The sequence below is a fragment of the Plasmopara halstedii genome, assembly GCF_900000015.1.
Source record: "Plasmopara halstedii genome assembly, contig: Scaffold_3060, whole genome shotgun sequence".
In the NCBI taxonomy this organism is placed as follows: Eukaryota; Oomycota; class Peronosporomycetes; order Peronosporales; family Peronosporaceae; genus Plasmopara; species Plasmopara halstedii.
The window spans coordinates 1,209,196-1,236,711 of NW_020189964.1; the positions used below are offsets into that span (position 1 = coordinate 1,209,196).

At 46.7% G+C, this 27,516-nt stretch overlaps 3 protein-coding genes across 3 annotated transcripts; 2 read left to right on the forward strand and 1 right to left on the reverse strand.

Annotated features, from left to right (window-relative positions):
• Positions 1-13,534: 13,534 nt before the first annotated feature.
• PHALS_06765 (uncharacterized protein) lies at positions 13,535-14,812 on the forward strand (the record flags this gene model as incomplete). The annotated part of the gene is made up of 2 exons (XM_024720114.1): positions 13,535-14,396; positions 14,646-14,812. 2 exons carry the CDS (start codon positions 13,535-13,537, stop codon positions 14,810-14,812), a joined length of 1,029 nt encoding a protein of 342 aa, XP_024585344.1.
• Positions 14,813-14,907: 95 nt separating this feature from the next.
• Positions 14,908-16,873, reverse strand: PHALS_06766 (n-acetyltransferase 5; the record flags this gene model as incomplete). The annotated part of the gene is made up of 10 exons (XM_024720115.1): positions 14,908-14,990; positions 15,056-15,328; positions 15,402-15,492; positions 15,559-15,671; positions 15,747-15,897; positions 15,969-16,042; positions 16,365-16,416; positions 16,478-16,609; positions 16,681-16,758; positions 16,826-16,873. 10 exons carry the CDS (start codon positions 16,871-16,873, stop codon positions 14,908-14,910), a joined length of 1,095 nt encoding a protein of 364 aa, XP_024585345.1.
• Positions 16,874-23,221: 6,348 nt separating this feature from the next.
• On the forward strand, positions 23,222-23,505 carry PHALS_06767 (uncharacterized protein; the record flags this gene model as incomplete). Its single annotated transcript, XM_024720116.1, has 2 exons — positions 23,222-23,269; positions 23,359-23,505. 2 exons carry the CDS (start codon positions 23,222-23,224, stop codon positions 23,503-23,505), a joined length of 195 nt encoding a protein of 64 aa, XP_024585346.1.
• Positions 23,506-27,516: the final 4,011 nt, after the last annotated feature.

Genomic DNA, 27,516 nt, shown 5'->3' on the forward strand with positions numbered 1-27,516 from the left:
TCCATCACATTAAGTAGGTGCATTTTTTATAATCAGTACAAATTGTAGGGGTATCTCTTTGATCGATAATTGGACAATAAAATAAGAGGAGAAGAGAATCTAAACAGTGAAATAAATTTAATATCTGATCTTGCAGACTAATTATGGCATGTACGGCATGTACATTACATTGTGTACGTAAACCTAGCCTCATATACAAATGCATTACACTTTTGTGTATCCAGAGGCAGCAAAGTTTCGATTTAAACATGACGATGGGTGCAGCGGGGCTGCCGTAGCTCTTTGCTTAAAGGATGTTAAGCTAAGGTCACCGATATTACGTTCTTCAAAAGAACCAGTACGAGTGCAGTGGATCGCAATGCGCTGCCTCCATAAGTACTTAAAACCTTAGCCAAGGTAAATGAACTATTCCGTTCAAAATTGAAACTGTATTGAATTATATTAGTTGCGGTAGAGCCACCAATATCTAAAACCCTGGGTTTTTCTAGTTAATACAGCAATTTCTATATAATATAGTAATATGCGTTACTACTAGCAATCCTGCCACCTGGTGGTGGCTTCTTGTGACGGTAGCCGCATCATTGTGTGATTGTACCAACTTGTGTAATCCACACCTATGTACAGTCACACTATCCGCCCTTTCATACAAGGGTACGTGTAACCCCGTTACAATGGGATTCTTTGAGTATCAGGATTCTTTAAGTAAGAAAATGTGGGCTGTTAGGATCACGTCAAGTATTCAGTAATTCAATTTGTTTATATATTAAACGCTTATTTTGTGAAATTGCTGAAATAAAATTAGTTCTAGATATATGCCATCCATGGAACAAAAGCGCACTAGTTACAATATAGGGTCTCGAATACGCACCTGGGGGATGTGTATTAGCCCTTCCTGTGTGTGTTTGTCAACGCGGACTCTTTCAGTCTATGCTGCCCTGGGACTAGGGGCAATCCCATTGATTAGTTGCCCTAGCAGTCAATCCGACGACAGAGCAGTGAAATGAATGGATATTCGGTAAAAACGGAGCACGACTTCTCGATTCATAGTCCTTCGGACAACGGAAGACGCTTGGGTAAGTTCGTGTCTATCATTTTTTCGTAAGATCAGATGATTGGCGATCAAAGGGCCAAGAAGTGGTGTATCTCTCATCTGGAGACATACCAGCTCTTAGTGCTGGGACGCTAATGTAAAGCATCCAACTATTTGAATGCATGTATGGGAGATATTTCCAGCTGTAGGTGAGGGGAGTTGAGATGGCTACGAGTTGCCATGTTCAGATGTGTCGCACTGGCAGTATCCATCCTGGAAGATCGCGCATGGAAATCAACTCTCTCGTACATTGTCTCTGTAGGATAGGCATATCCGTTATGGAACGTTCAAAGCGATATGGCTGCATCGAATTAACCAAGTGTACAAAGGGTCGGTCAGCTACCCTGACGAGAGACCCACCACGTGTGTTGCCCTTGGATCGAAAAGTGCATGAAATAATTATAATTTTTGGATAAAACATTTTGGAAGTCAATGCCTTACCACGAGAGCGGCGTAATGTCATATACATTTTTTTGCAAAGTCCAATGCGCATTTTGCGAGAGAAAGCACACCTCGTGTCAACTGTGTGGCTCACAAAAGAAAACATCAAAGGTCAAATTGTGCATGCTTATTTAGGCAAGATGTAGCAACTTTTCCGGCGTAAAGCCCAAATTTAATAAAAGGTGCTGTGGAACGGCATGACCGGCTATACTTTGCTTGTAGTTCTTGACCTAGTCGATGGGTATCATCAAACGCTTAACAAGAGATGAGAAATTTTTTCCGACACGGCTTGAGCCTTGCCTCAAGAAAAATTTTACGCGAAAGGGTCCTTCAACCAACTGACCCATATTTTTCTTGCCTATCTCACTGATATCATCCTCTTTAACTGTACAGATCTCTAAGAATCGATTGTGGACATCCGCATCTAATGCATGCGAGTACTGTGCGCGTAAATATGCTAAAACAAGCTGTTCTGGGATAAAGAAAAGTGTGTACTTGGAAAGATGATAGACGTTATAAGCAGTTTGACTTGATATGGTGAAGAATGCGCTTTTGCGTCGCCCCAACAAGAAGTTGTTGTATTTTACAATGGTGAGATCGCGCAAACATGGGGCGGCACACGCAGCATATAAATCCAATACAATATATGATGCTTGCTGAACAGTGTAAGAAGAGAGTGTTTGTAGTTGGATGTCATATTATCAAAGCTCGTAATTACTGGATTGGACCGTTATTGCTTGTCCGAAGACTTCCTGCATTACAACACTGGCAGGCTTGACATCGAACGTGCGCTGATCACCTCATGATAAAATCCTCAGCACAAAATATTATTCGAAGTAAATAAAATCATCTTGGTTGGCCATCGCATATAAAAAGAAGCATTTGGCTTAGTGAACACTCTCCACTGGTAGCTCAACTTGTATCGAGGGGTAAGCACATATGTGCGCACGTACAAAACGTGTCAGCGCTTAAACGTCTCACCGTATGTGTTAGCACCATTGACATATCTGCTGTTTTTAGCGAAGTACTAGTAAAAGGTTATAGACTTCAAGAGGCATCAAATTAATGTGCAGTCCTGAACACAAAAGTTAATGTATCCTTAAGCCACGCTACGATCCTGCTCTTGTAAGCTGCAGCGGGGCTGCCGTAGCTCTTCGCTTAGAGGAAGCTTGCTAAGCTCACCGACCATACGCTCTATACCAGAACCAGTACAAGTTTAGTCCGCTATCTCCAAGAGTTCTTAAGAATCTTTAACTAAGGCAAAGACGCTCTTTCGTTCAAAATTGAACTCTTTTTAATTTTATATTTGCGGTAGAGCCGCCTATACCTAAAACCTTAGGTTTCTTAACTAAATAGAAAACCCTAATTAATATGAATAACTTCTGGCAGTCCTACCACGTCGTGACTTCTTGTTGCGGTGTAGCCACTTCATTGTGTGATTACATTGACTTGTATATTCTACACCTTTGTAAAGTCACCATCTTGTGCGACCCGCCCATTCATACAAGGGTACGTGAAGCTGCGGTTAACTCTCCCCCATCAAAATTGTGAATACCCACATTCATATTTTACTGTGGCATCATACGAGAATCCCGTGACTTAGACACCGTTACGTCCTTAAGAACATCTCATTCCCCCGCTCAATGAGCCCTGTCTCTATGACACGAAAAACACCCAGTCTAGCTGGTTACGAGGGCGCTCGCGGGCAGGCCCCTTCGCTGTCTTCTGCACGGGGTACATCTCCAGACAGTACGATCTCGGCTTCAAGAGAAGCACATCCCAAGCCCTCGGCAACCCCACACACCGCGCCCGCTCCGGGCGACAGATTTTCACGTCGAAGATTCGGAGGAAGTCGACTACGAGTCGGATACACCATTTTTAAAATGGGAAAACGAGGACGGGACATGAGCCCTGCTCGGACCTTGTGGACACATGTCCCTTCCCCAACCTCTCGACTTCCGAAGAAGTGGTATAAATACCAATCGACGCGACGAGGAACAGGGGCAGCAGTTGGAGGCAGCCCACAAGGCGGATCTCATGTGCTCGTATATACGTTCGATCCTAGACCCTCGTGTGGAATTCGGCTACCGCTCGGCGATTCCCGATACTGACGCGAAGACGCGATCAATCGATCGTTAGGCGTCTATGTAGCCGGCCCTCGGCCACTACACAAGCTGAGCTTGACCAGCGGAAAGCTCTCCGAGCTCGCTTCTTGATTCCTCAAGCAATCCCAATAAATAGTTACCGCGCTCGACTTTGAGCTAAAAAGTAGGCGCTCCTGTACCCGCAGTGCGGACTATTCCTGTGGTGCTCATCTTTGACGAAACCGCTGTAAATGATGAGGAGCTCTTTGAGCGATGGGCACAGCAGCACCAAAAATCTTCCTCGCGATCTACTTACAGCAAACCTTACAGCGAAGCCACAAGGAAGTGGATGTGCGCGTTGAATGTCATCTCTGATTTGGGTTTGCCAAACTCATGGCGCAACGCTTCTTGCGTATTATCACCCTGCAACGTATGGAATCATCGATCACGCTTCCGCGAGCTCACAGCGGCTCAGGGCAATAGCTTAAGCTCGGCTCGTGGCTCTCAGGATTCTCGGGCTACTGCGGGGCGCACGACGGCTAGGAGCGTCAGGTCTTACCGATGTGGCACCTCAAAGTCCCACGAGTTCTCGGAGTCGGGTATCCCCGCCACTTCACAAAATATTGGGTTCGACCCTGTCGACGACGTTGATCCACAAGGCGTTCCAGGTGACAGTGAACGCCACCTTTTTTATCGAGAAGAGTCGGCGGCGGACCTGGTCGATCGCCGTCCGGTGACACGCATTGCTCTGAAAATTGGAGGCAAATGTCCGTCGTCATCGGCATTCCGCCGAGTATCGTTCCGAGGTCGCCTACCTTTGTGCGGAAGGCCTAGAAAGTCTAAAGCACTTTGTGCACCGACTGCCTCACGTTAAAATTATCGCGCTCTGTCGGAGCGGCTCCTAGACGTCGAGCAGGTGAATTCATCACTTAGTGCGACGATGGAGCGCCTTGCGCCGTTAAACAAAAATAGATGCGCTCCGTGCGCAAAATCAGTTGCTAATTCAGCTTTTTGGTTCCCGAGCGCCTTTGGGCGCCACCTCGGCTCCAACGCTTCTGCGTTCGCTTGCCGTACCGAGTTCAGACATAAGCAAGCCCACATAATACATTGGGTGGGTTCGCATCCTTCTCGGAAGGTTCAGCGTATACGCAAGGCCTCGCTTAACCACGACCTTAAAATGTTCAATAACCGGTGGACGAAGCTTTGTCTTTAAGACAGCAAATACTGCTTATGTAGGAAGGTTTTTAGCATTTAATAAAACTAGATCTCCGACCTCAAACGTTTTCCACATGTCTTCTGCTTCTTCCATCTGCATATTATTTCTGCATGTCTTGGCTTTCAGCTATCGCATCACGAACGTGCCGTAAGACACTCAGTCTGGTTGTCAGGAGGTCATCGACTTCTTTACGGACAGTGACATCAGCTAGCCGGTCGGCTTTTCCCCTTTCACCAAACCGTGAGCCATGGGATGGCGGCGTCAGCTGGACGCAAGAATTAAGAAGCCCGTTCACGTAGAACGGCGTGTAGCCGGTAGATGAATGCACTGCATTGTTCAGAACAATTTCTATGAGTAGCAGCATGGCGCTCCAGCGCTTCGGTGTCAGAGCGCAGACGCTGCGAAGAACGTCTTCCACGACCCGATTCACGTGCTCAGTTTGATCATCGGTCTAAGGATGGTCCGCCGCTGACAAAATTATTTTGGTGCCCAGCACCCTGATATTGTAGACCAAAACTTTTTATTGAAACGTGGGTCTCTATCACAGACAATTGACTTCGGGAATCTAATTTGTCTAAAGACTCAATCCACAAACAACGTCGCTATATCCGCTGTCCGGCACTGTCGCAAGATGAGCCATCTTGCTCAAAAGATCCACAAAGACCACAATAGCCGTGTTGCTCGTCGAGTCCTTCGGCAGGCCAAACACAAAGTCAATACTCAAGGACTGTCAACAACCAGTCATACTGATAAACTGGCCAGGCGCCACCGCATTCGGAGAGGGTTTCACACGTTGACACGTCACACACGTGCGCACATTTATGCTCGTTCATTTGTACAGCTTGGGCCACCAGTAGTGGCGTCTCACAGAGCTGTACGTCTTTTCACGACAGAGATGACAAATAAGTGGGGTCATAAAATGTATGGTACTTCAAATCCTCATCGTGAGGAACCACAATTCTTGGCGTATCCGTCGAATCGGTGCTAAAATACAGCAAACCGTTATTCAACGCATTTTCGGTGTAACCATGCGCACAATCGCACTGACAATTTCTTGTCCGAGTTCTCAAACTCCTTGCATCCAAAAGTCTATAGCAGCGCTACAGACATACCATCACCCGCGTATGCGGTGCGGATCAAATCCGTCACGGACAACGTCATCGTCGTTTCATGATCAAGCTCATAATCCAGTCTACGTGACAACGCATCACCCAAAGCAATCTGCTTTCCTGGTTGATAATTTACCTCAAATTTATGCGATGATGAGAGCAACCTGCCCATCCTCTGCGAGGGGTGAGGTGACTGAGTCGCAGACACATGATCTGTGTAGATCACAAACGGCTTTGAGACAAGAAGGTGTACCCTGAACTTGACAAGTGCATACTTTATCACAAGACATTCCTTGTCGTGGACTGGGTAATTCTTCCCAGCAGCCTTAAGCTGGCGAGATTCGAACGCGATCCCTCGATCTCGTCCTCGACTTCTGCTTGCAGCAGTGCAGAAAGGACGATCGGGGTCTGGTAACGCCAGTATTGGTGCATGAAGAAAGCTGTCTTTGATCCTATCAAACGCCTCCCGAAGTTCGGTGTCCCAACGCTATTCCGTATTCTTTGCAAGGAGATTCGACAACGGTCGTGCCATTACCGCATAATTTGCGCTATACATGTGCATGTAGTTGGTGAGGCCAAGCCACTTGCGCAAGTCCTTTTGGTTCTTTGAAACCGGCCAGTCTACAACGGTTTGACCTTAGCGGGGTCCGCTCAAAGGCCACGGTTTCCAATGAAGCACCCTTGAAAGAATTCTTCCGCGCCAAAAATGCACTTATCTGCATTAGAATACAGCTTATTCGTGCGCATGCACTCGCGCATTGCTCTCAAATGGATGATGTGGGTTTCCTCATCTGTCCTCCCGTGCCCCGCACAACTGTGGACGAAGATGTCGTCGAAGTATGTTTGTGCATACGCCCGGTGGGGCCTGAACAATTGCGTCACAAGACGATAAAATGTTGCTGGTGCATTTGTCACTCCCAGAGCATGCCGCTCGGAAACGCACTGCTGTCAGCGGAGAATCACTCGCTCTCATGAGCAATTGGAAATACCCCTCGACCAAGTCGAGTACGCTGTACTTTGTACACTCAACCATATTGTTCTATAGAACATCCTTCCTAGGAATCGGCGTCTGTGCCGGAATGGTGGGAGCGTTTAGCTTATTGTAAACGTGAACGATACGCCACTTGCCGTTCGACTTCCGGACACAAAAGTGGGTGTCGAATGAGGAGACTTACTCTCACGCACCTTTCCTGCGTCGTGCATCGCACGGGAAAGGTGTCAATGACATCACCCTGCTACTTGGGTAGAGGCCATTGGCGTGTTACGCAGTATTGTGTTTACGGAACCAGGTCGATCTCATGACGCACACCTCGGTACGGAGGTAGGACCGACGGCGGGTCTTTGGAGATGACGTCTTGAAATATCTTCACCAAAAAATAATACGGATAGGAATATTTCAGAATCGACCATCCACTTCGTGCGTTCAGCACCCTCTTGGTGTTCTTCAGGGCAGCTTCATCCAGAAGCGACGACGAGTTGATCTCCTCTCCCGGCCGTATAATGACTACCTCGGCTAAATCGCCTGCCTTCAAGGCACCGCCAAACTGTTTGAAGTATATCTCATCCAGCTCAAGAAGAGCATTCACTGCGGAAAAAGCCTTGAGGGTGACGTCGCCGTCTTCCGCCCCCGCCAAAGCATTGATAAGGGTACAATGTTGTGCGCTATCGTCTTCGGTAGACACACCCAGGGAGGATCAACGCCCTGCTTCTTGCAGATGACATACGACATCGCCGTCTCATCTCTATAGAGGTTTTACGTCTCGGAGACCAGTGAAAATAAGCACTCGGCGTCATCCAGTGTCCCCACCCCCTGCTTCATCAGAGCCTTGATGTTATTAATAACATCCGACGAAGAGCTGCTATACCCGCAATCTTCATCCAGTAGATAAGTTGCCACTCCACTCGGGCCTCACATTCGATGCCTCGGACCTCGTCCGACCATTCCACTCTTGGCATGCAGCAACTGCTTTGATACTTGAGCAGTGCTCGGTGGGTTAAGTGCCACTCCAACTTCAGCCCGCGAGCCATGCTCGGAAATCTTGTTCAATACGCCTTCGATGTTTGACAACTCGGCCACTCCAATATCCAGCACATTGACCTTCCCGGTCCAGTGCCCGCGCCAATAGCGCTCCTGCTTCCTTAGCAGAGGTGAGTTCATTAATCAACAAAGCTCCACCAGGAGACGTGCGCGTAGAGCCCAAAGTCTTCGACCTCCAATCAATCCATGGCTCGTAGTGTATCAACCATGCCATACCAAGGTGAAGGTCGCACCCTGCATCCAAGTCTAAGACTAAGCAGCGTTTCACGCTGTCGAAGTAAAAAAAACTTGACACCGAGTTCCACAGGGACCCTCCGCGCAGTGACCAAGTTCCCGACGCTAAACAAACAGTGACGGTGCCACTCAACCGCGCATTCAGCGCCTCAGCATACATATTACTCTCGACCGTCGAGCATAATTGCCCGATGCCCCCGAATTGAATAGGATCTTCCATGGCTTCTCAACAACGCCCTTCACGATCGCTTTTCGAACAGCAAGCTCGGCTTGCATACACGTTTCGTATTCAAGAGCTCGGAGCTCTTCGGGGCTGGGCCCTGCTGCCCTCTACCTCTACTAAAGGCTAACAGAACTCAGTTCTTCCCCAGTAGGGTGCTCCACGGCTACTGGATTTTTTCGTTTCCCCGCGCCAAACCAGACTGGTTAGAAGCGGAACGTCGGTTTGAGAAACACTTACGCGCCTTGTGCAGGGTACAACTAGTCCGAAGGTGACGGGTGTCTCCAAAGACAAAACACCGTCGAGTGTTTACACGCTGCTCGGCAGCTCGGAGTACTTCCTTTCTTTCTCAGCACAGCTGAGATCCATTGGTTCAGGCCCGCTCGACAAGCTCTTCCCTTCCTTTTGAGGGTATGCATTCCAACCAAGTCGTGTCGACTTAAAATTGAATAAGGCATTAAGTGCCGCATTCACCGATTTTTCAAAAGAAGACGAAAGACTTCCATTTTAGCCACGTCAGTGCGGAGGCCCTCCGTAAAGACGGTCACCGTAACTGCCACAGGGAGAGGTTCGGCCGCCATCTAGGCAAGGAGTGTTCCCAACTTTTGAACAATGTCCACCAACTCCTTCTGGCCCTGTGGGGCGGCAAGAAAACGCGATCGCTCTTGATATTCCCGGTTAGGCGGCGAGAACACTCGCAAAAGCTGACGCTTCAGCTTGTTCCAGGAGGGAAACACCGTTTCAATCGAAGTACCACGCGTTAGTGCCCATTCGCGCGCTCGGCCCCTGAGCTTGGAGATAGCTAGTGCCACGCGCTGTTGCTCGTTCTGGAGCCATAGCCATCTCGGCCACTCTCACCCAGAGAAAGAGAGTCTCTCCATCCTTACCCTCAGATGTCTTAAAGATCATAATGAGTGGCCTGGGTTGGGAGGAATCATCTGTCATCGACGGTGGCGTCATGGATGCAGTTGACGCTGACAGCTTCTGCTGTAGGTGCTCTAGTAGAGCATTTTTGTAGCTTAAAAACGCCTCTAGGCGCGCGATTATCATTTCGTGTCCTTGCGAAGCAAGGCGTTGCGCATCCTCAGAGCCAAATAGGGACATCATTTATTAAGCACTTCTTCAATGCCTGGGGCCAAAAGGAGAATTGCCCTTTCCTCACAGAGGATCAGTCGTAACGACTCAGGCGTAGATTAACTTCAAGTGCTACCAAGTGCAGCGGGGCTGCCGTAGCGCTTTGCTTCGAAGAAGCTTGCCAAGGTCACCGACCTTATATTCTATACTAGGACCAGTATAGTGTAGCGGGCTATAATCCGCTACCTCCAAGAGTACTTAGAAACCTTAACCAAGGCAAAAACGCTCTACCGTTCAAAATTAAACTCTATATTTGCGGCAGAAATGCCTATATCTTAACCTTAGGTTTTCCAAATTAAATAGTAAAACCATAACTACTGGCAGTCTTGCTGCATAGTGACTTCTTGCTACGGTGTAGCCACACCATTGTGTGATTACACCGACTTGAATATCCACACTTTTGTACAGTCACACCATCTTGTGTGACCCACCCTTATATACAAGGGTACGTGTAATCCCATTACACAAGCCCTTTAAAGCTGGCGATATCTTGAAGGCGAAATCCATCCCGACGACACCGTGAAGCTGGGCCAGCTTTTGTGCAAAGGAAATACACCGTATTTGTACCACATAGTCTCCCTTGAGGTACTTCGTAGGATGGCGCAGCTAAAAAAGCACAACTGAACGATTCCTTTTGATTTTTAAAGGCGCAAGATGGGTAAGCAACAAGCCTACGCCATTCAACACTCAAATTAATTCGTGTATACTCGGCACTATTGTTTGTCAAAGGTATAGTCGAATAGAAGGGTTATGACTGTTTCAATCGCTACTGTTTTATCTGTAAGCAATGCTCTCAAAGAGCTGTGACCTGTCGGATTATGAAACATTTCATTGCACTTGTACCTCCACACATTGGTGTCTTAGCTGCCTGCGCCGCGGTATGGCGAGCTACTGCAATCAAATCTAGTCATAACTAACGACGTGATAAAAACCTTGTCAAACTTTCTAAAGGTCGGTGCATCTTTTGTGTTTGCATACAAGCAAGAAAACCTGGCTGTGATAGGTCAAATCCACTAGTTACCGATTGGAGCTCCGTAGAGGGATGCATTTAGTTTGCGCTCGGGAATGAACGATGTGCGTAGCTCAGTAAGAACGTCTGAAACGTTCAAGCCTCAAAAGTCTACATTGGATTGGGAACGGCATCGCTACGTAGCCTGCGGAGAAGACGCAACGAGTGCGCTGGGGCCCACTGACTTGACTACTCCGATTATCGAATATCTCCCCCTCTTACGTTATAATATTCCTCACACCTGCTGTGATTGTCTTGGTTTCTCGGTCGCTCGACTTGGTATGAATGAGAGGTGGATGAAGGGCCGATGCCATTATGTGCTCTTAGAGGCGGTTTGTTGGAAACAAGTCAAGTCTTCACCTAAGTAAACCAGGAGGAGTTATGGAACTCCCAACCATTTGCATAACTACATCGCTAAAAGCAGAAATAAATTCACTTGGAAACTTACCTTCAAACCACCAGGTCCTTCCTTCCTATCTGTCATTTACAGCATTTTGAGCAGAAGTAGCATATCGGGCCACCGATTTAGTTCAACACGGTTGCATTAAGCAAGGAACTTTTGGTGCATCGGATGTTTTAAAAGCTTTTAGTAAAGTACTGGAATCAAGTCTATCGTTTGTCAGACAGATTCAGAATAGCTAAATGTTTTGTACCTATTTCAAAGTCAGAGTAATGAATATCGAAACCGATGGCTTCTTTGGTCAAACCGACTACTAGCGGGTAGTGAGCCATCCAGCCCCCCCCTCTTTTTACTTTCACAGATTACTTCTGATTTCACTTATGTCACGCAAGCTAACATTTCTGTAAGCCTGCCTACCACACAAACATCACCTCTTGCAGACCACATGCTCCGTGATAAGGACCCACCAAAATGAAAGTCATGATTGCGCAATAGAATGTGTCCATTCTATATTGCGATTTTATCTGTCACACTTTCACTTGTTGTGGCTTTTTGTCCCGCTATGATTGAAACAATGCAAGGAGCGACTCAAAGTCCGTTCAGTTTACTTTTCTGACGCTTCTTCTCGGGCGGCCAACCCCGTCGTGGAGCAACTTCAACGTAATCATCTTCGCCTTACAATAATTAACCTGTCTTGATGCATAATTAAGGAATTGTGGTTGATCGACAGAATTTTTTTAGCTACCCCGATCGCAAGAAAAAACACACGCTGTCTTGGACCTGTAAACAAGAGCAGATCTTTTTTTGCTGAGTTGACGATATAGGCCACGTCTACGCTTACCAAAGTAAATTTTTGGTACACCGCTCAAGTAATGTGATAATTACTCTAAGTTTTTTTCAAATTTTCTTGTTTTAGCAGCTCTTACATGTAACATGTTGCATTCAGGTAAAAGTGCAGAAGACTCACACAATGACAATGCATGAGCTGATGTGACTAAAACTTTTGACAGTGATAAAAGGCACAAACTCAGAGCGGTCCACTTTGTTCACATATTCGCAAGCTTCCTTTGATATCTATGTAAAGCCCAGCTCTATAGTTCACCCCAATTTAATTTTGCAAGATCGAAAACCAGCTCGATTTGCTTATTCTCTACGAAAATTTTGTTGGGGCGTCGTACACAGAAGCTGTAGTGGGTCCCCGGATATACCACCGCGTTACCTTCACCTTCAAAATAATTGATTTAGCTATCTAGGTGTCATTCATTACTGATCATAGAATTTATAACTTTAGACCTTAACCAGGAAATAATTCCAGTCGACAAAATTCAGCATTATCTGACGCGAAACAAGCAGCACACCCTCCTAATGGCGTCAAGATCGATTGCGCAAAATAGAATTCCTTGTGGCAGATTTTTCTTCGATGGCCAGAGACAAAAAACACATTTGTTGCTGCTGTTGTGGCATCAAGAACACGAAAAGTGAGCTACTAAAGCCGTAGCAATTCCCAATTACTCATCTCAGCCGTTCAAGTAGCCAAGAAAAAATGTCGTGCTAAATTTCTTCAGCAAAAGCTTTTTTGCTTCAAAGCATATCGTGTACGAATCCCCCCACTCCATGTTCACACCTCATATCTCTGCATCTGTCTGATCCAATATTAATAATCGCTATGCAATCTTTAACAAAACAAACGTGATGTTCAAACTCGACTATGAATTACTTGCAGGCGCACAAGTATATTAAGGTTGATGTGTAGATAAGCTCCACATTCCATCTTTTTAAGCCCACGTACCATCTATTTGCGTCCACCGCTATCTCACTTAGTGCATATGTAAATACCGTTTTGGTTCGTTCTGATACGCATTGAGGTCGGACCCCCTTTCCACTAGCAAGGAGGAGCTGGTAAAAGTTTTTGCTTACACGCGAAGGCCTGATCGAAGTGGATGCATGTATCTCAAGCGTGGTATTGACATATAAATAAGAAAGTTAGAGCTCTGGGTCAAATATATAGTATTTTTTTGTGAGTAGTAGAATGCATACACTAAATATCATCCTTAATTTCAGGTATAACACCTTTTGGTTTGAGCAAGTGTAAAGTACAGTGATGAATTGGCGGCCTGGGTCCTGGCTGTCTGCGCAATAGTTACCGCAAGTTCGAGATGGAAAGTGCTCTTTAAGGTGTGCATTTCCGTTGCTCTTAATGTTCCTTAACGAACATTAAGAATCGCAATATTGGGGTCGCCCAGCTTTGTAGTAGTACTATCCACAAAAATATCCAGGGTGTCTTTGAGAACTGTCTCGATGAGATAAACAAAGCATCAGTACAAGAAGTAACGGTAACGTACTCGTAATTCTTACTAATAATGAATGCGCAATACAGATGGTGACATCAATAAATACAGTCAACCAGCAAAATATCACCTCGATATAATTGCAAAGCATCTCAATTTTACGGAATCGTGGTCACCACATGGTTACGTCCTTTACTTTAAAGCATACGGTAAATGGGCACTGGGATAAGCTTTACACTGACGGTAAAAGGTCATTTATAAACTAACCAACATGGTAGACAATTTGAAGGCCATTCTTCACGAGATTCAACCGCCACTTCATCGACGACATACATTTGTAGTGCAATCGTCACCCGCGTCTAGTTCAGCTCATTCTCCAAATATTTGGCGTCCAGTGATGCCGAAAAGTCGACGATCAACGTTAGTGGCCGGTGCAGAGGGCACTAACCGACTTTTGTCGAGTAGCGACTCGTCGATGCGAACAATTCGATCCCTCAGTGATGCCCCGACGCCAAATACCATTTACAGCAAATCGACGTTTGCACTGCATAATATCGACGTGTTAAGTGTCCAGCGAGCCAAAGTGATTCGCCATGTAAATGACGAGCGATTTGTGCGCATTTGCAACTATTTCGAGAGCCACCAACCGGAATTAGCTAAGGAGATTCAAGCTCAAAATGCATCCTCTCGAGAACAATTATATGCATGGATCAATTACATTGTTAGTCCAAAGGTATTGAACTATTTCCAGAAAACACAAGAGTCACGACAAAATGTTCTAGACTTAATTATGGTCGCTGCTGCGATATCAAAATATGGCGAGAGTGAGTTAATATCAAAAGACAGTAGAGGTGAACTTGGTCATCAAGATTCGGAGACATCGCATACGATGGATTTCGTACTGAGGCTGAACGAGCAATTAGGTGAAGAAAAGCGTGTTGGCAGTGTCGTTCTTTGCGAAGTTTTGGCGCATGCACGCACGATGACAGTTGAGAAGAAAGGTGATGATATAAATGACGATAATGACCAGCACAAGGAACTCGTGACGAGAGTTCAGTCGGAATGGTTTCAAGAAGCCATGGTAAAGTCGAATGGGCGATATCTTTATGATTCAATTCGCCAGTATCTTACTAGTGTGAGCAATCCGTCATGGGATGTGTCAAAGGACAGAAGGGAGTTGAGGCGAGAACGACTCGATCAAGTGATATCCGAGGTTGTGCAGGAAAAGATGACTTCACAAGATGAATGCCAGAAACGACTGCGACGACCTCCTCCTCCTCCTCCACGCTTGAGTGATGTTACGATGGCAGTGCCGGTTGTGACGTGTCAAGACACAAAAATGAGAATGTCTGACACATATCGATCGTTATCATTGTCTGTAGAAACGATTGAAGAGCTCAATGTTGAGACGGTTACCTTACGACGAAAACTGATTCCTCTCGAAATGACGCAAGTGTCTCGTGGCCTTCCTCCAAAATTACCTCAGCCTAAGTTAAGTGAGCCCTCAATTCGCACGTCCAGTAGTGTCGAAGTTAAAGTTTATGAGTAGCATGTGATATATTACGTGTGTGCGTAGATATTATGTCTACTCATGTTAAAATTCCAAAGTTTATTACGTAACAAAAGAAATTTAGAGTTTCTGTGTCACAATTGGTCGGGAGTAATTGGATGTGGCAGCGGTATGATCGACTTCTTATCGACATCTCGAGGCAGTGCCTTCCTCATATCTTAAAACATATAAACTTTATGTCAATAAAACCCTTCGTGAACTCAAATCATTATAAGCTCATACCAAACGCATCTTCTTTGTCTTCAGCACTCGAATAATATCCAAGGACGCGCCTATAGACTGAGTAGCCAAATTTCTCATACATCTGGATGGCTAGCGAGTTGGAGACACGCACGAAAAGGTCGACAAAGTAGCCATTGTAAAGTTCTATCGACACATTCTCCAGATAGTCCATAAGCTTTTTTGCTAGTCCTAAACGTCGAAACTCGGGAGCAACAGTCACTGCCGTCACGTGTCCATGCCAATCAGTCCCTTGGCCCTCGGCCTTGCCCATAACTGCGAAGTAAAACACGAGAATTTAGATTCTAACGGAGAATTATCAGTAGGTTATACAAAAAGGGTAACATACTGTAACCCATGATGGTGTTGTTCGGGTCCAATTGTACCAGAAAATAGTCCGGCCATTTTGAGAGATACTGGAGATAGAACGACACGTTGTACTTGACAGCAAGACACAGTCAATGTATTAAGGTTCAAACGATTCAAAGAGAGTGAATAAATCTAACTGTTTCCGTCAGCACGTCCAAGTTGACATTATTAAACCGGAAAAGGTCGTCACAACAGAATTTGCGCGTGGATGTCATGACAGATAAAATGGAGTGGTACAGTGTACCTGCAACTATGGGTAACCAGAAAAATAGCATTTGGAGCTACTACTGAAGTCTTTTTTTTGTATCACAAGGTCTCAACCGACCGACCATCAATGGACGACGAGCTCCATTTACCTCGTTCGTACTACTTGGTGCACGCTGAAGCTGCGGAAGACAATGGCGTTGAAGTTCGAAATTCAAACATACCAGGAGCAGGAAAAGGATTATTTGCCACGCGGCTTCATGTTCGAGGCTCTATAATTTGCGAGTACTCGGGGATAGTATTACCCAACGAAGCGGCGTGGAAAGTCAAAGACAAGTCGTACCTTATGAAAATGGGTGACAACGTCTACGTGGATGCTCAGGATTGTCCCGATGTTCTTGCTCGGTATATCAACGACTGCAGAGGACACCGTGGAGGCTTCAATGTCCACTTTGTAAAGCGACCAAAGGATGGCAAAGCCGATGTCGTTGCAATGCGAGACATTAACTCAGGTGAAGAGTTGTACGTTAACTATGGTCGACTCTATTGGCTCGCTTACAACATGATGCACCCGAGTAACCCCGTGCGATAATTTATGAAGTGAATTGCTCCTAGTGTAGCAGAATTGCCTCAATTAATGAATGAAATACAAAGTACTAACATTAATACTCTCGAAGCGACGCCGAAATAGCAGCTGCTACATCTTCTTCACTGGTGCTTCGTAGTTTTGAAGCTGTACCCCTCGACTGCCCAGCGCTGCTCACGTTGCTCGACAGCGACAACCTTGCGCTCTGCGTAAACAGCACTGATCAATACGGATACTGTGGAATTTTTATAAAATCTGTAATTTACCTGTCGTGCAAGCTCATCGTCTGAAATATTATCTTCTGAAGCGTCCACCGCAGCCTTCTGCATGGCGGCGATCTCCGCTTCTGCGATCTCCAGGAAAATGCGCTCACGATTAAAATCGTAGTCAAAGATGTCCTACTGAACATAAATTTAGCTCATTAATCTATGGAAATGTGACAGAGTGATAAAATAGTCTCTTATGTCACCCGCTGCAGCAGATTTTCGTTTAATGAAGGCATCACTGGCGTGGGTGTGAACGTCGTATTAAGCATAATTTTACAGTGCTGTATAAATTAAAGGCGTTTGATGTGTCAGCAATACAAATGGCACGATATTTAGGTCGCTCAATACCTTGAGAATGGCAGTGTGGCCGCTTGAGTGCTCTGGAGACGACGGCATGAACGATAGAATTTGTACCTGTACACAATGCACTTTAAGCAAATAATTGAAATTATGCTTTACGTAGTGTAATATTGTAGGTAACTGCAACAGTGATAAAAATTGAATTTACACTCGATGGCGCAAATCCCGTTTTTGCGCTGTCTTCAAAAGCTGTCTCGTTCCAGCCCCTGCCAGCCCCCCACCAGGGCCGAAGCCACTTCGTGACGATGTCAAAGGCACTCCAGGGTAAATCAAATAATTTAAACAAGGGGGGGTGAGTAATGCACTGCGTTTTGTAATGCACGTTCGATAGGTGAAAGCTACTGCTCCAGCATCACCGCAGGTGCTGTTGACAGTATTCTCTAATCCCAGAAAAAATGATTTGACGGGCCATATGTGTATGGATGGTCAGCGGTTGACATGTCAAACCTGGTGCCGAGCACTTTGCACAATGTTTGTCAAAGCTTCACTATAGAGCACGGTTCCTGATTCGACACAGTTGCCACCAGCTAGCCACGTTAGCGATACCTTGGTACAGGTTTGACTGCATTCTCACCTGGAAATCAGCAATATAAACTATTTTGCTCATACAAACCTACACAGCCGGTATGACTGGATGCGACGTTTCGAAAGAAAGATTTATGATTATGGACTAGCAACCTTCTGCCGAAATCGACAAGTCGTCTAAATACACCAATGTATTTGGCGAGGATTCTACCCATTGGCACGTTTCACATCAGCGCACATCTGTGATATCTCACCGTACATAGTACTTTGTCCTAGTTAGCCACAAAACGTTGAGTGTCGCGTTTGGGCCAGTGCTGAATACAGCACACATTGATACACGGAAAAGCGCCGTAACGTGCAACCAGGTGCTCAGATATACGGAATCCGAGCTCTTAAAATACTTGCTCCCAAAGCTTTCGTATGTTGCACCCCAGCCGTACGCTCTTCGTATTGCGTCATCAATTGGGGACGACGCCATTGCAACAATAAACAGTATGTAGTGAGGTAGACACAAAATCGCAACGCCAACATTAAGCTAACTCGGCTTTGGCCATACTTCGAACGTATACACGGCAAAGAAGGATATCCCTTTTGCCAATTTCTGTGGACGATTTGGTGACAGCGTCACTGTGTGCTTCGTTGCGTGATCACTATGGATACTAACGGCTTATTACCAGCCAAGTGAGTTTAAATGTGACTAGAGCATAATTCACTAAGAGTAGTTCCTTGTGGTGAACAGCGTTATTTCTCTCTGCTTGTTTAGGCTTGCGAAACCCAAACGCGATCCATCTGCATCTGCTTGGAGTTAAGCACAGCCTACGCGTAACAGGAATCACCCGTCCGTGAACACACAGCGAGGGAGGCTTAGGTCAACTGACAAGCCTCACCGCGTGTTGCTCACTTCCAGCGAATCGATTGCCGTCCGGTGACTGGCGATGCTCTTCGAGCTTTAGAGAAAAAATACCGTCGTCATCGGCATTCCGCCTAGAGCCTTCCCGAGGTTGCCTACCGCTCTGCGGAAGGCCTAGAAAGTCTAACGCACTTTGTGCACCGACTGCATCACGTTGATGATTATCGTGCTCTGTTGGGGCGGCTCCTAACCATCGAGCAGACGAATTCGTCACTTCGTGCGATGGTGGAGCGCCTTGCACCGTCAAAAACTGAAATCGTTGCGCTCCGTGCTCAAAAGCAGTTGTATGATCAGCTTCTGGGTGGCCAGGCGCCTTTGGGCGCCGTCCGGCTCCGATGCTTTTGCAATCACTTGCCGTACCGGGAACCGGCTTAAGCTAGCCCAAATAAAACACCGGGTGGGTGCGCATCCTTCTCGGAAGGTTCAGCGTATACGCAAGGCCTCGCTTGTTCACGACCTTAAAAAAACCAATAACCGTGGACGGAGCTTTGTCTTAAAGACAGCAGAGACTGCATGTGTAGGAAGGGTTTTAGTATTTGATAAAACCAGGTCTCCGACCTCAAAAGTTTTCCACATATCTTCTGCTTCCTTCATCTACATAGTCTTCCTGCATGTCTCAGCCTTTGCATCACGAGCGTGTCGTAAGACACTCAGTCTGGAAGTCAGGAAGTCATCAACTTCATTTCGGAAAGTGACAGGGCTGACATCAGCTAGCCGTTCGGCGGTCCCCCCGCCAAGCCCTGCGCCATGAGATGGTGACGTCAGCGTAACGCGAGAGTTTACAAATTTGTCCACGTAGAACGGCGTGTAGCCGGGAGATGAATGCACTGCATTGTTCAGAGCATCCTCTACGAGTGGTAGGTAGCATGGCGCTCCAGCGCTTCGGCGTCTCAGCGCAGACGCTGCGACAAAGTCTTTAACTACGCGATTCACGCGCTCGGTTTGACCATCGGTCTGCGGATGGTCCGCTGTTGGCATAGACAACTTGGCGCCCAGCATTCTGAAGATTGAAGACTAAAACTTCCCAGTGTAGCGCGGGTCTTTATCAGAGACAATTGACTCCGGGAGTCCATGCTGTCGAAAGACACGATCGACAATTAGCGCCGCTTTGCCGACATCGTCGATGGTGTCCGGCACTGCGCAAGATGAGCCATCTTGCTCAAACGGTCCACAAAGAACACCACACCCGCGTTGCCGGCAGAAATTTTGGGCAGGTCAAACACAAAGTCCACACTCTCGAAGTGCCAACAACAGGAGGGAACCGGCAAACTGGCCAGCGGCACCGCCGCATTTGGAGAGGGTTTCACCCTCTGACACTTCAAGTTCGTGCGCACATATGTGTTCGACTATTTGTACATCTTAGGCCAACAGTAGTGGCAACTCACTAGGGTTGCCACATGGGTTGACGCAGACCTGTACGTCTTCTCACAATGAGATTACCACTGAGTAGAGTGTATCGGGCCTCGTAAAGGATACGGAATTTCAAATCCTCGCCGTGAGGAAACACCATTTGTGGCGTATCCGTCAAATCGGTGCTATAATACAGCAACCAGTTTCTTGTCCGAGTTTCTAAACTCCTTGTTCCCGAGGATCTGTAGCAGCGCTACAGACATACCATCACCCGCGTATGCGGCGCGGATCAAATCCGTCACTTACGACGTCACCGTCGTGACATAAGCAAGCTCATAATCTGGTCTGCGTGCAACGCATCAGCCAAAGCATTCTGCTTTTCTGGCCTGTACTTCACCTTGAAGTGATATTCTGCAAAGAAGGAAAGCCATCTAGCCATCCTCTGCGAGAGGTGAGGCAACTGAGTCGCAGTGCGTAATGAAGCATGATCTGTGTAGATCACAAACAGCTTTGAGCCTAGAAGGTGCACCCTGAACTGGCAAGTGCATACTTCATCACAAGGTATTTCTTGTCGCGGACTGGGTAGTTCCTCTTCGCAGCCTTAAGCTGGCGAGAATCGAACGCAATCACCCGATCTCGCCACTCGGCGTCTGCATGCAGCAGCGCACAGCCGATGGCAAAGTCCGAAGCGTCACAGACTACACTAAAAGAACGATCGGGGTCTGGCAACGACAGTATTAGTGCATGAAGGAGGATGTCTTTGATTCTATCAAAAGCCTCCCGATGCCTGGTGTCCCAACACAATTCCGTATGGCCGTGCCCTTTCCACATAATTTGCGCTATACTTGTGCAAGTAGTTGACGAGGCCAAGCCACTTGCGCAAGGTCTTTTGGTTCTTTGGAACCGGCCAATCCACAATGGCGTTGACCTCAGCGGGATCCGCTAGAAGGCCACGCTTTCCGATGAAGCGCCCTAAAAAGGGAATTTCTTCCCCACCAATGATGCACTTATCTGCATTAGTATACAGTTTATATGTGCGCATGATTTCGAGCACCGCTATCAAATGGACGTTGTGGTTTTACTCATCTGTTCTTCCATGCCCCGCACAACTGTGGACGAAGATGTCATAGAAGTATGTTTGTGCATACGCCCGGTGGGGCCTGAACAACTGCGTCACAAGACAATCAAATGTTGCTGGTGCATTTATAAGCCCGTGGGGTATCACCGGTCACTTCCAGAGCATGTCGCTCGGAGTTCTCACTGCTGTCAGCGGAATATTACTCGCTCTCATGAGAAATTGATAATTTCCATCGACCAAGTCGAGTAAGCTATACCTTGTACAGTTAACCATATTGTTTCATAGAACATCTATTCTAGAAATTGGCGTCTACTGGAATGGTGGCAGCGTTTAGCTCATTGTAAGTGTGAACGATACGCCACTTGCCGTTCGGCTTCCGGACACAATAAGTGGGTGTCGGATGGGGAATGTTACACTCACGCACCATTACTGCGTCGTGCTTCATACGGAAAAAGGCGTCAATGACGTCAAATGCTCCTTGGGCAGGGGCAATTGGCGTTTTTCGCAGTATTTGTTTTCCGAAACCAGGTTAATCTCATGACGCGCACCTCGGTACGAACGTAGGACGGATGGCGGGTCTTTGGAGACGACGTCTTGATATTCCTTTACCGAAGGATAGTACAGATCCGAGGGATCTTTCAGGATCGACCATCCACTTTGTGCGTTCAGCACCCTCTTAGTGTCCTTCAGGACAGCTTCATTCAGAAGCGATGACGAGTTGATCTCCTCTCCCGGTCGTATAATAACCACCTCGGCTAAATCGCCTGCCTTCAAGGCACCGCAAACTCTTTGAAGGAGATCTTGTCCAGCTCAAGACGAGCATCCACCGCGGGAAAAGCCTCGAGGGTGACGTCGCTGTCTTCCTCCCCCGTCAAACAGTTTACAGGGTTATGTAGCCATCGTCTACGGTAGACACACCTTGGGTCAGGATCAACGCCCTGCGACTTTGCTAACATATGGCATCGCCGACTACTTTCTATAGAGGTCTTACGTTTTGGTGAGATCAGTGGGAATACACACTCGGTGTGGTCCAGTATTCCAGCTCCCTAATATATCGGATCCTTGATATTATCAACAGCATCCAACTAAGAGCTGCTCTTTCCGCAGTCTTTGTCCAGTGGATAACATGCCACTCCACTCGCATCAGAAGGGCCTTGCACAAGATGCCTCGGACCTCGTCCCACCATGCCACTCTTGGCATGCAGCAACTGCTCCAAAGCGTGGGCAGTGCTCAGTTTATTACGTGCCACTCCACGCGCATCACTAGGGCATCGACCTCGAAGCCTCGGACCTCGTCCGGCCATGCCACGCTTGGCATGCAGCAACTGCTTCGTTACACGTGATCAGTGCTCAGTGGTTTACGTGCCACTCCACGTGCATCAATGGGACCTCGCCCTCGATGCCTCGGACCATGGCCGACCATTTCACTCTTGGCACGCAGCGACTGCTCCAATACTTAAGCAGCACTCAGTGGATTACGTGCCACTTTAGGTTCAGCCCGCGAGCCAGGCTCGGGACCCCTGGTTAAAATACCCTTGGTGTTCGTCAAGTCGGATACTCCAATATCCAGCATATTGACCGTTACGGTCCAGTGCCCGCGCTAATAGCGCATCCTAGCAGAGGTGGGTTAATGATTCACCAAAGCTACACCCCAAGGTCTTCGACCTCCAATCAATCTCTGGATCATGGTGTTCCACCCATGCCATACCAAGGATAAGGTCATACCTTGCGTTCAAGTCTAAGACTAAGCATCATTCCACGCTATCAAAATCAAGATACTTGACACCGAGGTCCACAGGGACTGACACAAGTCCCCGTCGCTAAGCGAACAGTGACGGTTTCACTCAACCACGCTTTCAGCGCCTCAGCATTCATCTGACTTCCTTCGATCGTGGAACGTCGGGCATAATTGCCCGCCGCCCCGGAATCGATAAGGATTTCCCATGGCTTCTTCACAGTCGCTTTTACGACCAGCAAGTTGGATGTACCCGGGAGTTTTATTGTGCCGGCATCATGTCTGGAAAAAATTCCATGTAAATGGTCCCGACTACCGGTTTTGGCTAAGACATATGTTGCAATTCCTTGCAACTGTTTGATGTAGCTTAACATAAAAAACGCTATAAGGAGATACATAAAAGTTTAGGTATGATTAGGAACGACACACCTTTTTAGGAGTCGTGTAAGCCATGTCAAGCACGTGCTGTAGGGTTTCATTCATTAGACTCTAACTAACCCCTCTCTACCCGGCCCGGGGATTGAACCCTGGACCTCCAGGTTCTAAAGTGAACAGCATACCACTGCACCACAGAATTGGTAATAAAAGTTTAGATGCAACGCACATTGTTGCTTGAGTATCAAAATGCCTTGTACTTTGAGGGACTAAACGATCGTGTCCATTTTTGTGCATGCCATTCACGCTTGGTGATTAATAGCACGACGCAATGTCGCTCCGGCTGGAGTAGCGCTGAGCTATCGCGGCCTCTCATTATTAGAAGAAGAGTCATTTTCCTCCAATTTAACGATGGGAATACAAAAAGGTCTTGCTCAATGGCGAGTGGGGCCGGTGGTGGTATTTTGCCAGCGTCCGATTGGTTGGAAGTTTCTCACTCGCACGTTCTAATTGAACCTGGAAGTGGTTACACTTCCAGGTTCAATTAGAATGTGCCGGTAATGCTATCTCCTCGGAATCAACTACAGACAAAATTTTATCCAATGTATCCTGTTGATGCGAGAAAGTTAGGTAACTCTTCCAGGTTCCAAGCCCACGGAGGATACCGATCCATCGAGACCCATTTCTTGGATTAGTTAGAAAATATGGTTGCTGTGGTATCATGCAAAGCGTCAACTCTGAGCTAACAAACTTGAAGAGGATCCTCACGAATGACATTAACAAGACGGGACCGGGTGCACACTGTAAAATAATTGCTGCCAGCATGTCTATCATCAAAGATAAATGTTACTGCACACATTGACCATCATAACTATATAAATTTCATCGCAATCTGTTTGAAGCTGATATAAATACGCATCGTCTTGCACCATAAAAAACGTATCGATACTAGGAGTATGTAACGGAAATGCACGACGAGATTTTTGATCCTAAAAGCCCGCGTCTTTGTCAACAATGCATCAATAATGGGTTCGTACACGAGCGGAAACAAGGACCGCTTGAATAACACTGCAACTATTTGCTCTATCTTAAATTTGAATTGAACTGTCGCTTAGTATTATGTCGTTTTAGAACTAAAAACAAACTTCTCAATTTATCTAAACTCAGTCGTAAAAGCGTATGTATTGAATGACGCAAGGCTAGTTAGTAGCCCACGTGTCCCTCGAACTTCATTTTTTATGTTTTCATCGCGCCATCAATACCAGTTCTCGATACGCTTCTATTTAGCACAATTGCACAAAATTGTACTACGTGCGTTCACGATAGTATGATACGTACAATCTTTAACCCTCATCTTCAGATATGAGCCACAATATGGTTTGTTTTTATAATTATCTCGCAATCGTAAGCAATCCACCGCGTTTAATGTATAACTCCACTACTTGCACCTTGAGCGCCAGTTAAGTTGCCTCACCAGCGTCGGGGACACTGTGTCCACGGCTCAACGAGAATTCGATAAAAGCGCAATCCTTGGGTCCATCATCAATAGGGCTTATTAGAAAAAAATATTTTTACTAGTATTTACGGTGGAGAAACCAAGGCGCTCTCAGATTAGAGTGGTCATACTTACTCTTTGGGTCTCAACCGTACACCTTTGTCTTCAATGGAGGCATTCAGTTTCGACATCCACTGAAAAAAGGCTTTCTGTACATCATTTGTCTCATCAATACCATTTGCTCATTCCGTTTTTGTTCTGTAAATTACAGTGCCGCGACATCTCGCCAAAACCTCACGTCGACATCCAGCTTGTTACCAGAAAGCTGGACCTAGCATAGCACGCTGAGCTTGCCCATCTACAAACTTATAAGCGCGACGACTTGTGTGGACTCAATCAGGTCGTGATTTTAATTTATTTTTTGACTCATTTGTCATTATACAATGCTGGAAATAAATCCTACGCGCCTACGCGCGTGGGCTTTTTTCTCAGATTAGGAGCGCTTAAACGCTCCGTGAACGCTTCTCGACCTTTTTGGTCACAATATTTAAGTAGTATCGCTTGCGCTTGGAGTCACAGCGGGCGAATAAACTCGTTCCTTCCTAGTAAATCATAGCTTAGATACTGGAAGCTGGCAAATTGCCGAAGCGTATCGCACTCCGTAAGCACACATGATGTTAAAGTACGACGTATGTACACCAGCTTTAGGAAAGCAAAGGTCCGACAAAATGCCATTTTTCACGCATTGCAACGTACACAAGCGCGACGGCAGGGTCTCCAACGCTGTAAAAAAGTGCGATGCACTGAACGACGTCTTTTCCTGTGGATATATTGAATGTTTGAAGGTGCGGTGAGGGGTAAGCGTCAACTGCATCATAGCATCCCTGCCGGCTGAGCATCGGCGTGTTGCATGTAAATATATCACCCTCAGTCTAGTGTCTCGCACTCGGTGCACCGTCTCGCACGTGCGCACATGTTTGTTTACCCACTTATATATGTCGAGCCACCAATACATAGCGCTCACCCAGCAGTATGTCTTATTTCATCCGAGATAGCTACTAAAATGTATTTCGTACAGTATGTCTTACTTGAGATTCACAGACACGCTGAGTGTAGTGTGAGTCAGTGCTGCAATGCAGCAATCATTGGGTAAGGCACAGCGATGCGTGCAACAACTCGCGACATCTGAGTTTTCGAATTCCATGCCACCCAAAGCTTTCGGAAGCGCATCCGCCACCACATCAAGCTGACCTGACCGCAAAAAACTACCCAACATAGTGTTTTAATTACAGCACTTTTCTCTTGAGAAGCTGTGGTGACAACATATCTGTGTCACAGCGACCCATGGTTTGTATAAATACAAACAGCTAAGGTTCAAACAGGTGCACCATAAGCTTGCGATGGAATAGTTCATTACAAGTAGCTTATTGCCCTGGCGGGACTCCAATGCAATATTGCATCCAAGTCCCCTAAAGTTTGCTTAAAATTAAGCAAAGCCTGTGACAAAGGCCTAAGTTTCACAGTCATCATGTTCCCCTTATTCTGCAGAGTCAGATCCGGGGCACGCAAAAGGCTTTGTTTTTACAGCCCTTTCTGCCGCAACCTAGCACCATTAAAATCCTTTTAAGGACGTTGGTGAGGGTCCATGCGATATCGCAATCACATTGCGCTTGGTCAAGTCATTTCTTTTAGTTACTCTGGGATTCAGATTGAGCATGGTATATCTGCAATGGTACTTGTCTTGGCAGGATCTACCCATTAGCCAAGCTTTTCAGTGAAGCCGCCCGAAATGTGCATCACGTCGGCATACAGCTTATTTAAGTGTATGCACCCAGGCACACAACGCAAGTGTATCATGTGATTCTCCGCATATGGCCGGGCGTGCTTTGCGCGGAGATGAACGGGTAAGCCGTCAGAATGTGATGCGCATAGCCATGATGTGAATTGAACAGCTGCGACACCAGACTATGAAAATTGCTGGTGCAATCGAATATCCTTGTGGCATGATTGGATACTCTTCGAGTATCCTGCTCGGATAACCATTGTAGTTATAGCACATTATTGTCTCTCATTAGCAGTTGTTCATACCACTCGTTTGAGTCAAGTGCACTGAGGATTGTAAACATGCTGATCTACAGCACATTGTACTATGAATTAGAATCTTCGCCAGGATAGTGGCTACAATATGCATGTATTACAAGCACAATTCGCCGCTTGTGGTTAGACTTTTTGACGCAGGCACCCAAAGAGAATCCGCCTCGTGTTTTGAGCAAATCAAAACAATGAAAACGTCGGACTGCACGTTCGCAGGGGCAGTTGTTTAGTGTTGTATTATCGGAGATAACATCCGAGGTAATTTACACTCTCAGATCAGAGGGCAACACGCACAGTGCGTCACTTGTCATCACTTCATGATATTTCTGCAACGACGAATGAAAGGAATATATAAGGGTAGCTGTCTAACTCGCAGTTAGTGCTCCGCACATGTCTGCGATAATGGACTCGCATATGGATGACGAGATCAGCTCTTTCTTCAGTACCCCTCGTATAACTCAGTAATTTCACCGCCTAGTAATAGTTTTCAAACGCCCCGAGAAATGACGCCTCAAGACCAATAAAAGCTGTTGCCGAAGGTGGTGAAGGGAGCCTAACAATCACTTGCCGTAAGACATCATCGGTCAATCCATTCACTAGTGGTTTAGTCTTGCCAAGGTACTCAGTGGGTTTTCTCGCAATATGCTATCTGCTTCGTACGATGGGTGCAGCGGGGCTGGCTGCCATGACTCTTTACTTAGACGAATCTAAGCTAAGGTCACCGACCTAACGCTCTTTACAAAAACCAGTACGAGTGCAGTGGATCTGCGGATGCGCACCTACCCGGTGTTCTACGTGGGCTTGCTCTAGCCGTACCGGTTTCCGGCGCCTGTGAACGCGGAAGCGTTGGCGCCGGAGCAAGTCCCACGGGCTCTCGGCCACTCAGAAGGTGAACCAGTAACTGGTTCTGAGCACGGAGTGCAACAACCTCCATTTTTAATGGCGCCAAGCGCTCCACCGTTGCCTGCAGCGATGCATTCGCCTGCTCCAAGGCTAGGAGTCGCTCCGACAGAGAGCGATAGTCCTCAAGACAAGGCAGCTGGTGCACGATGTGCTTTAAATCGTCAAGAGCGTCCGCACAGCGATATGCTATTTCAGCATGACGCTCAGCGGAGCT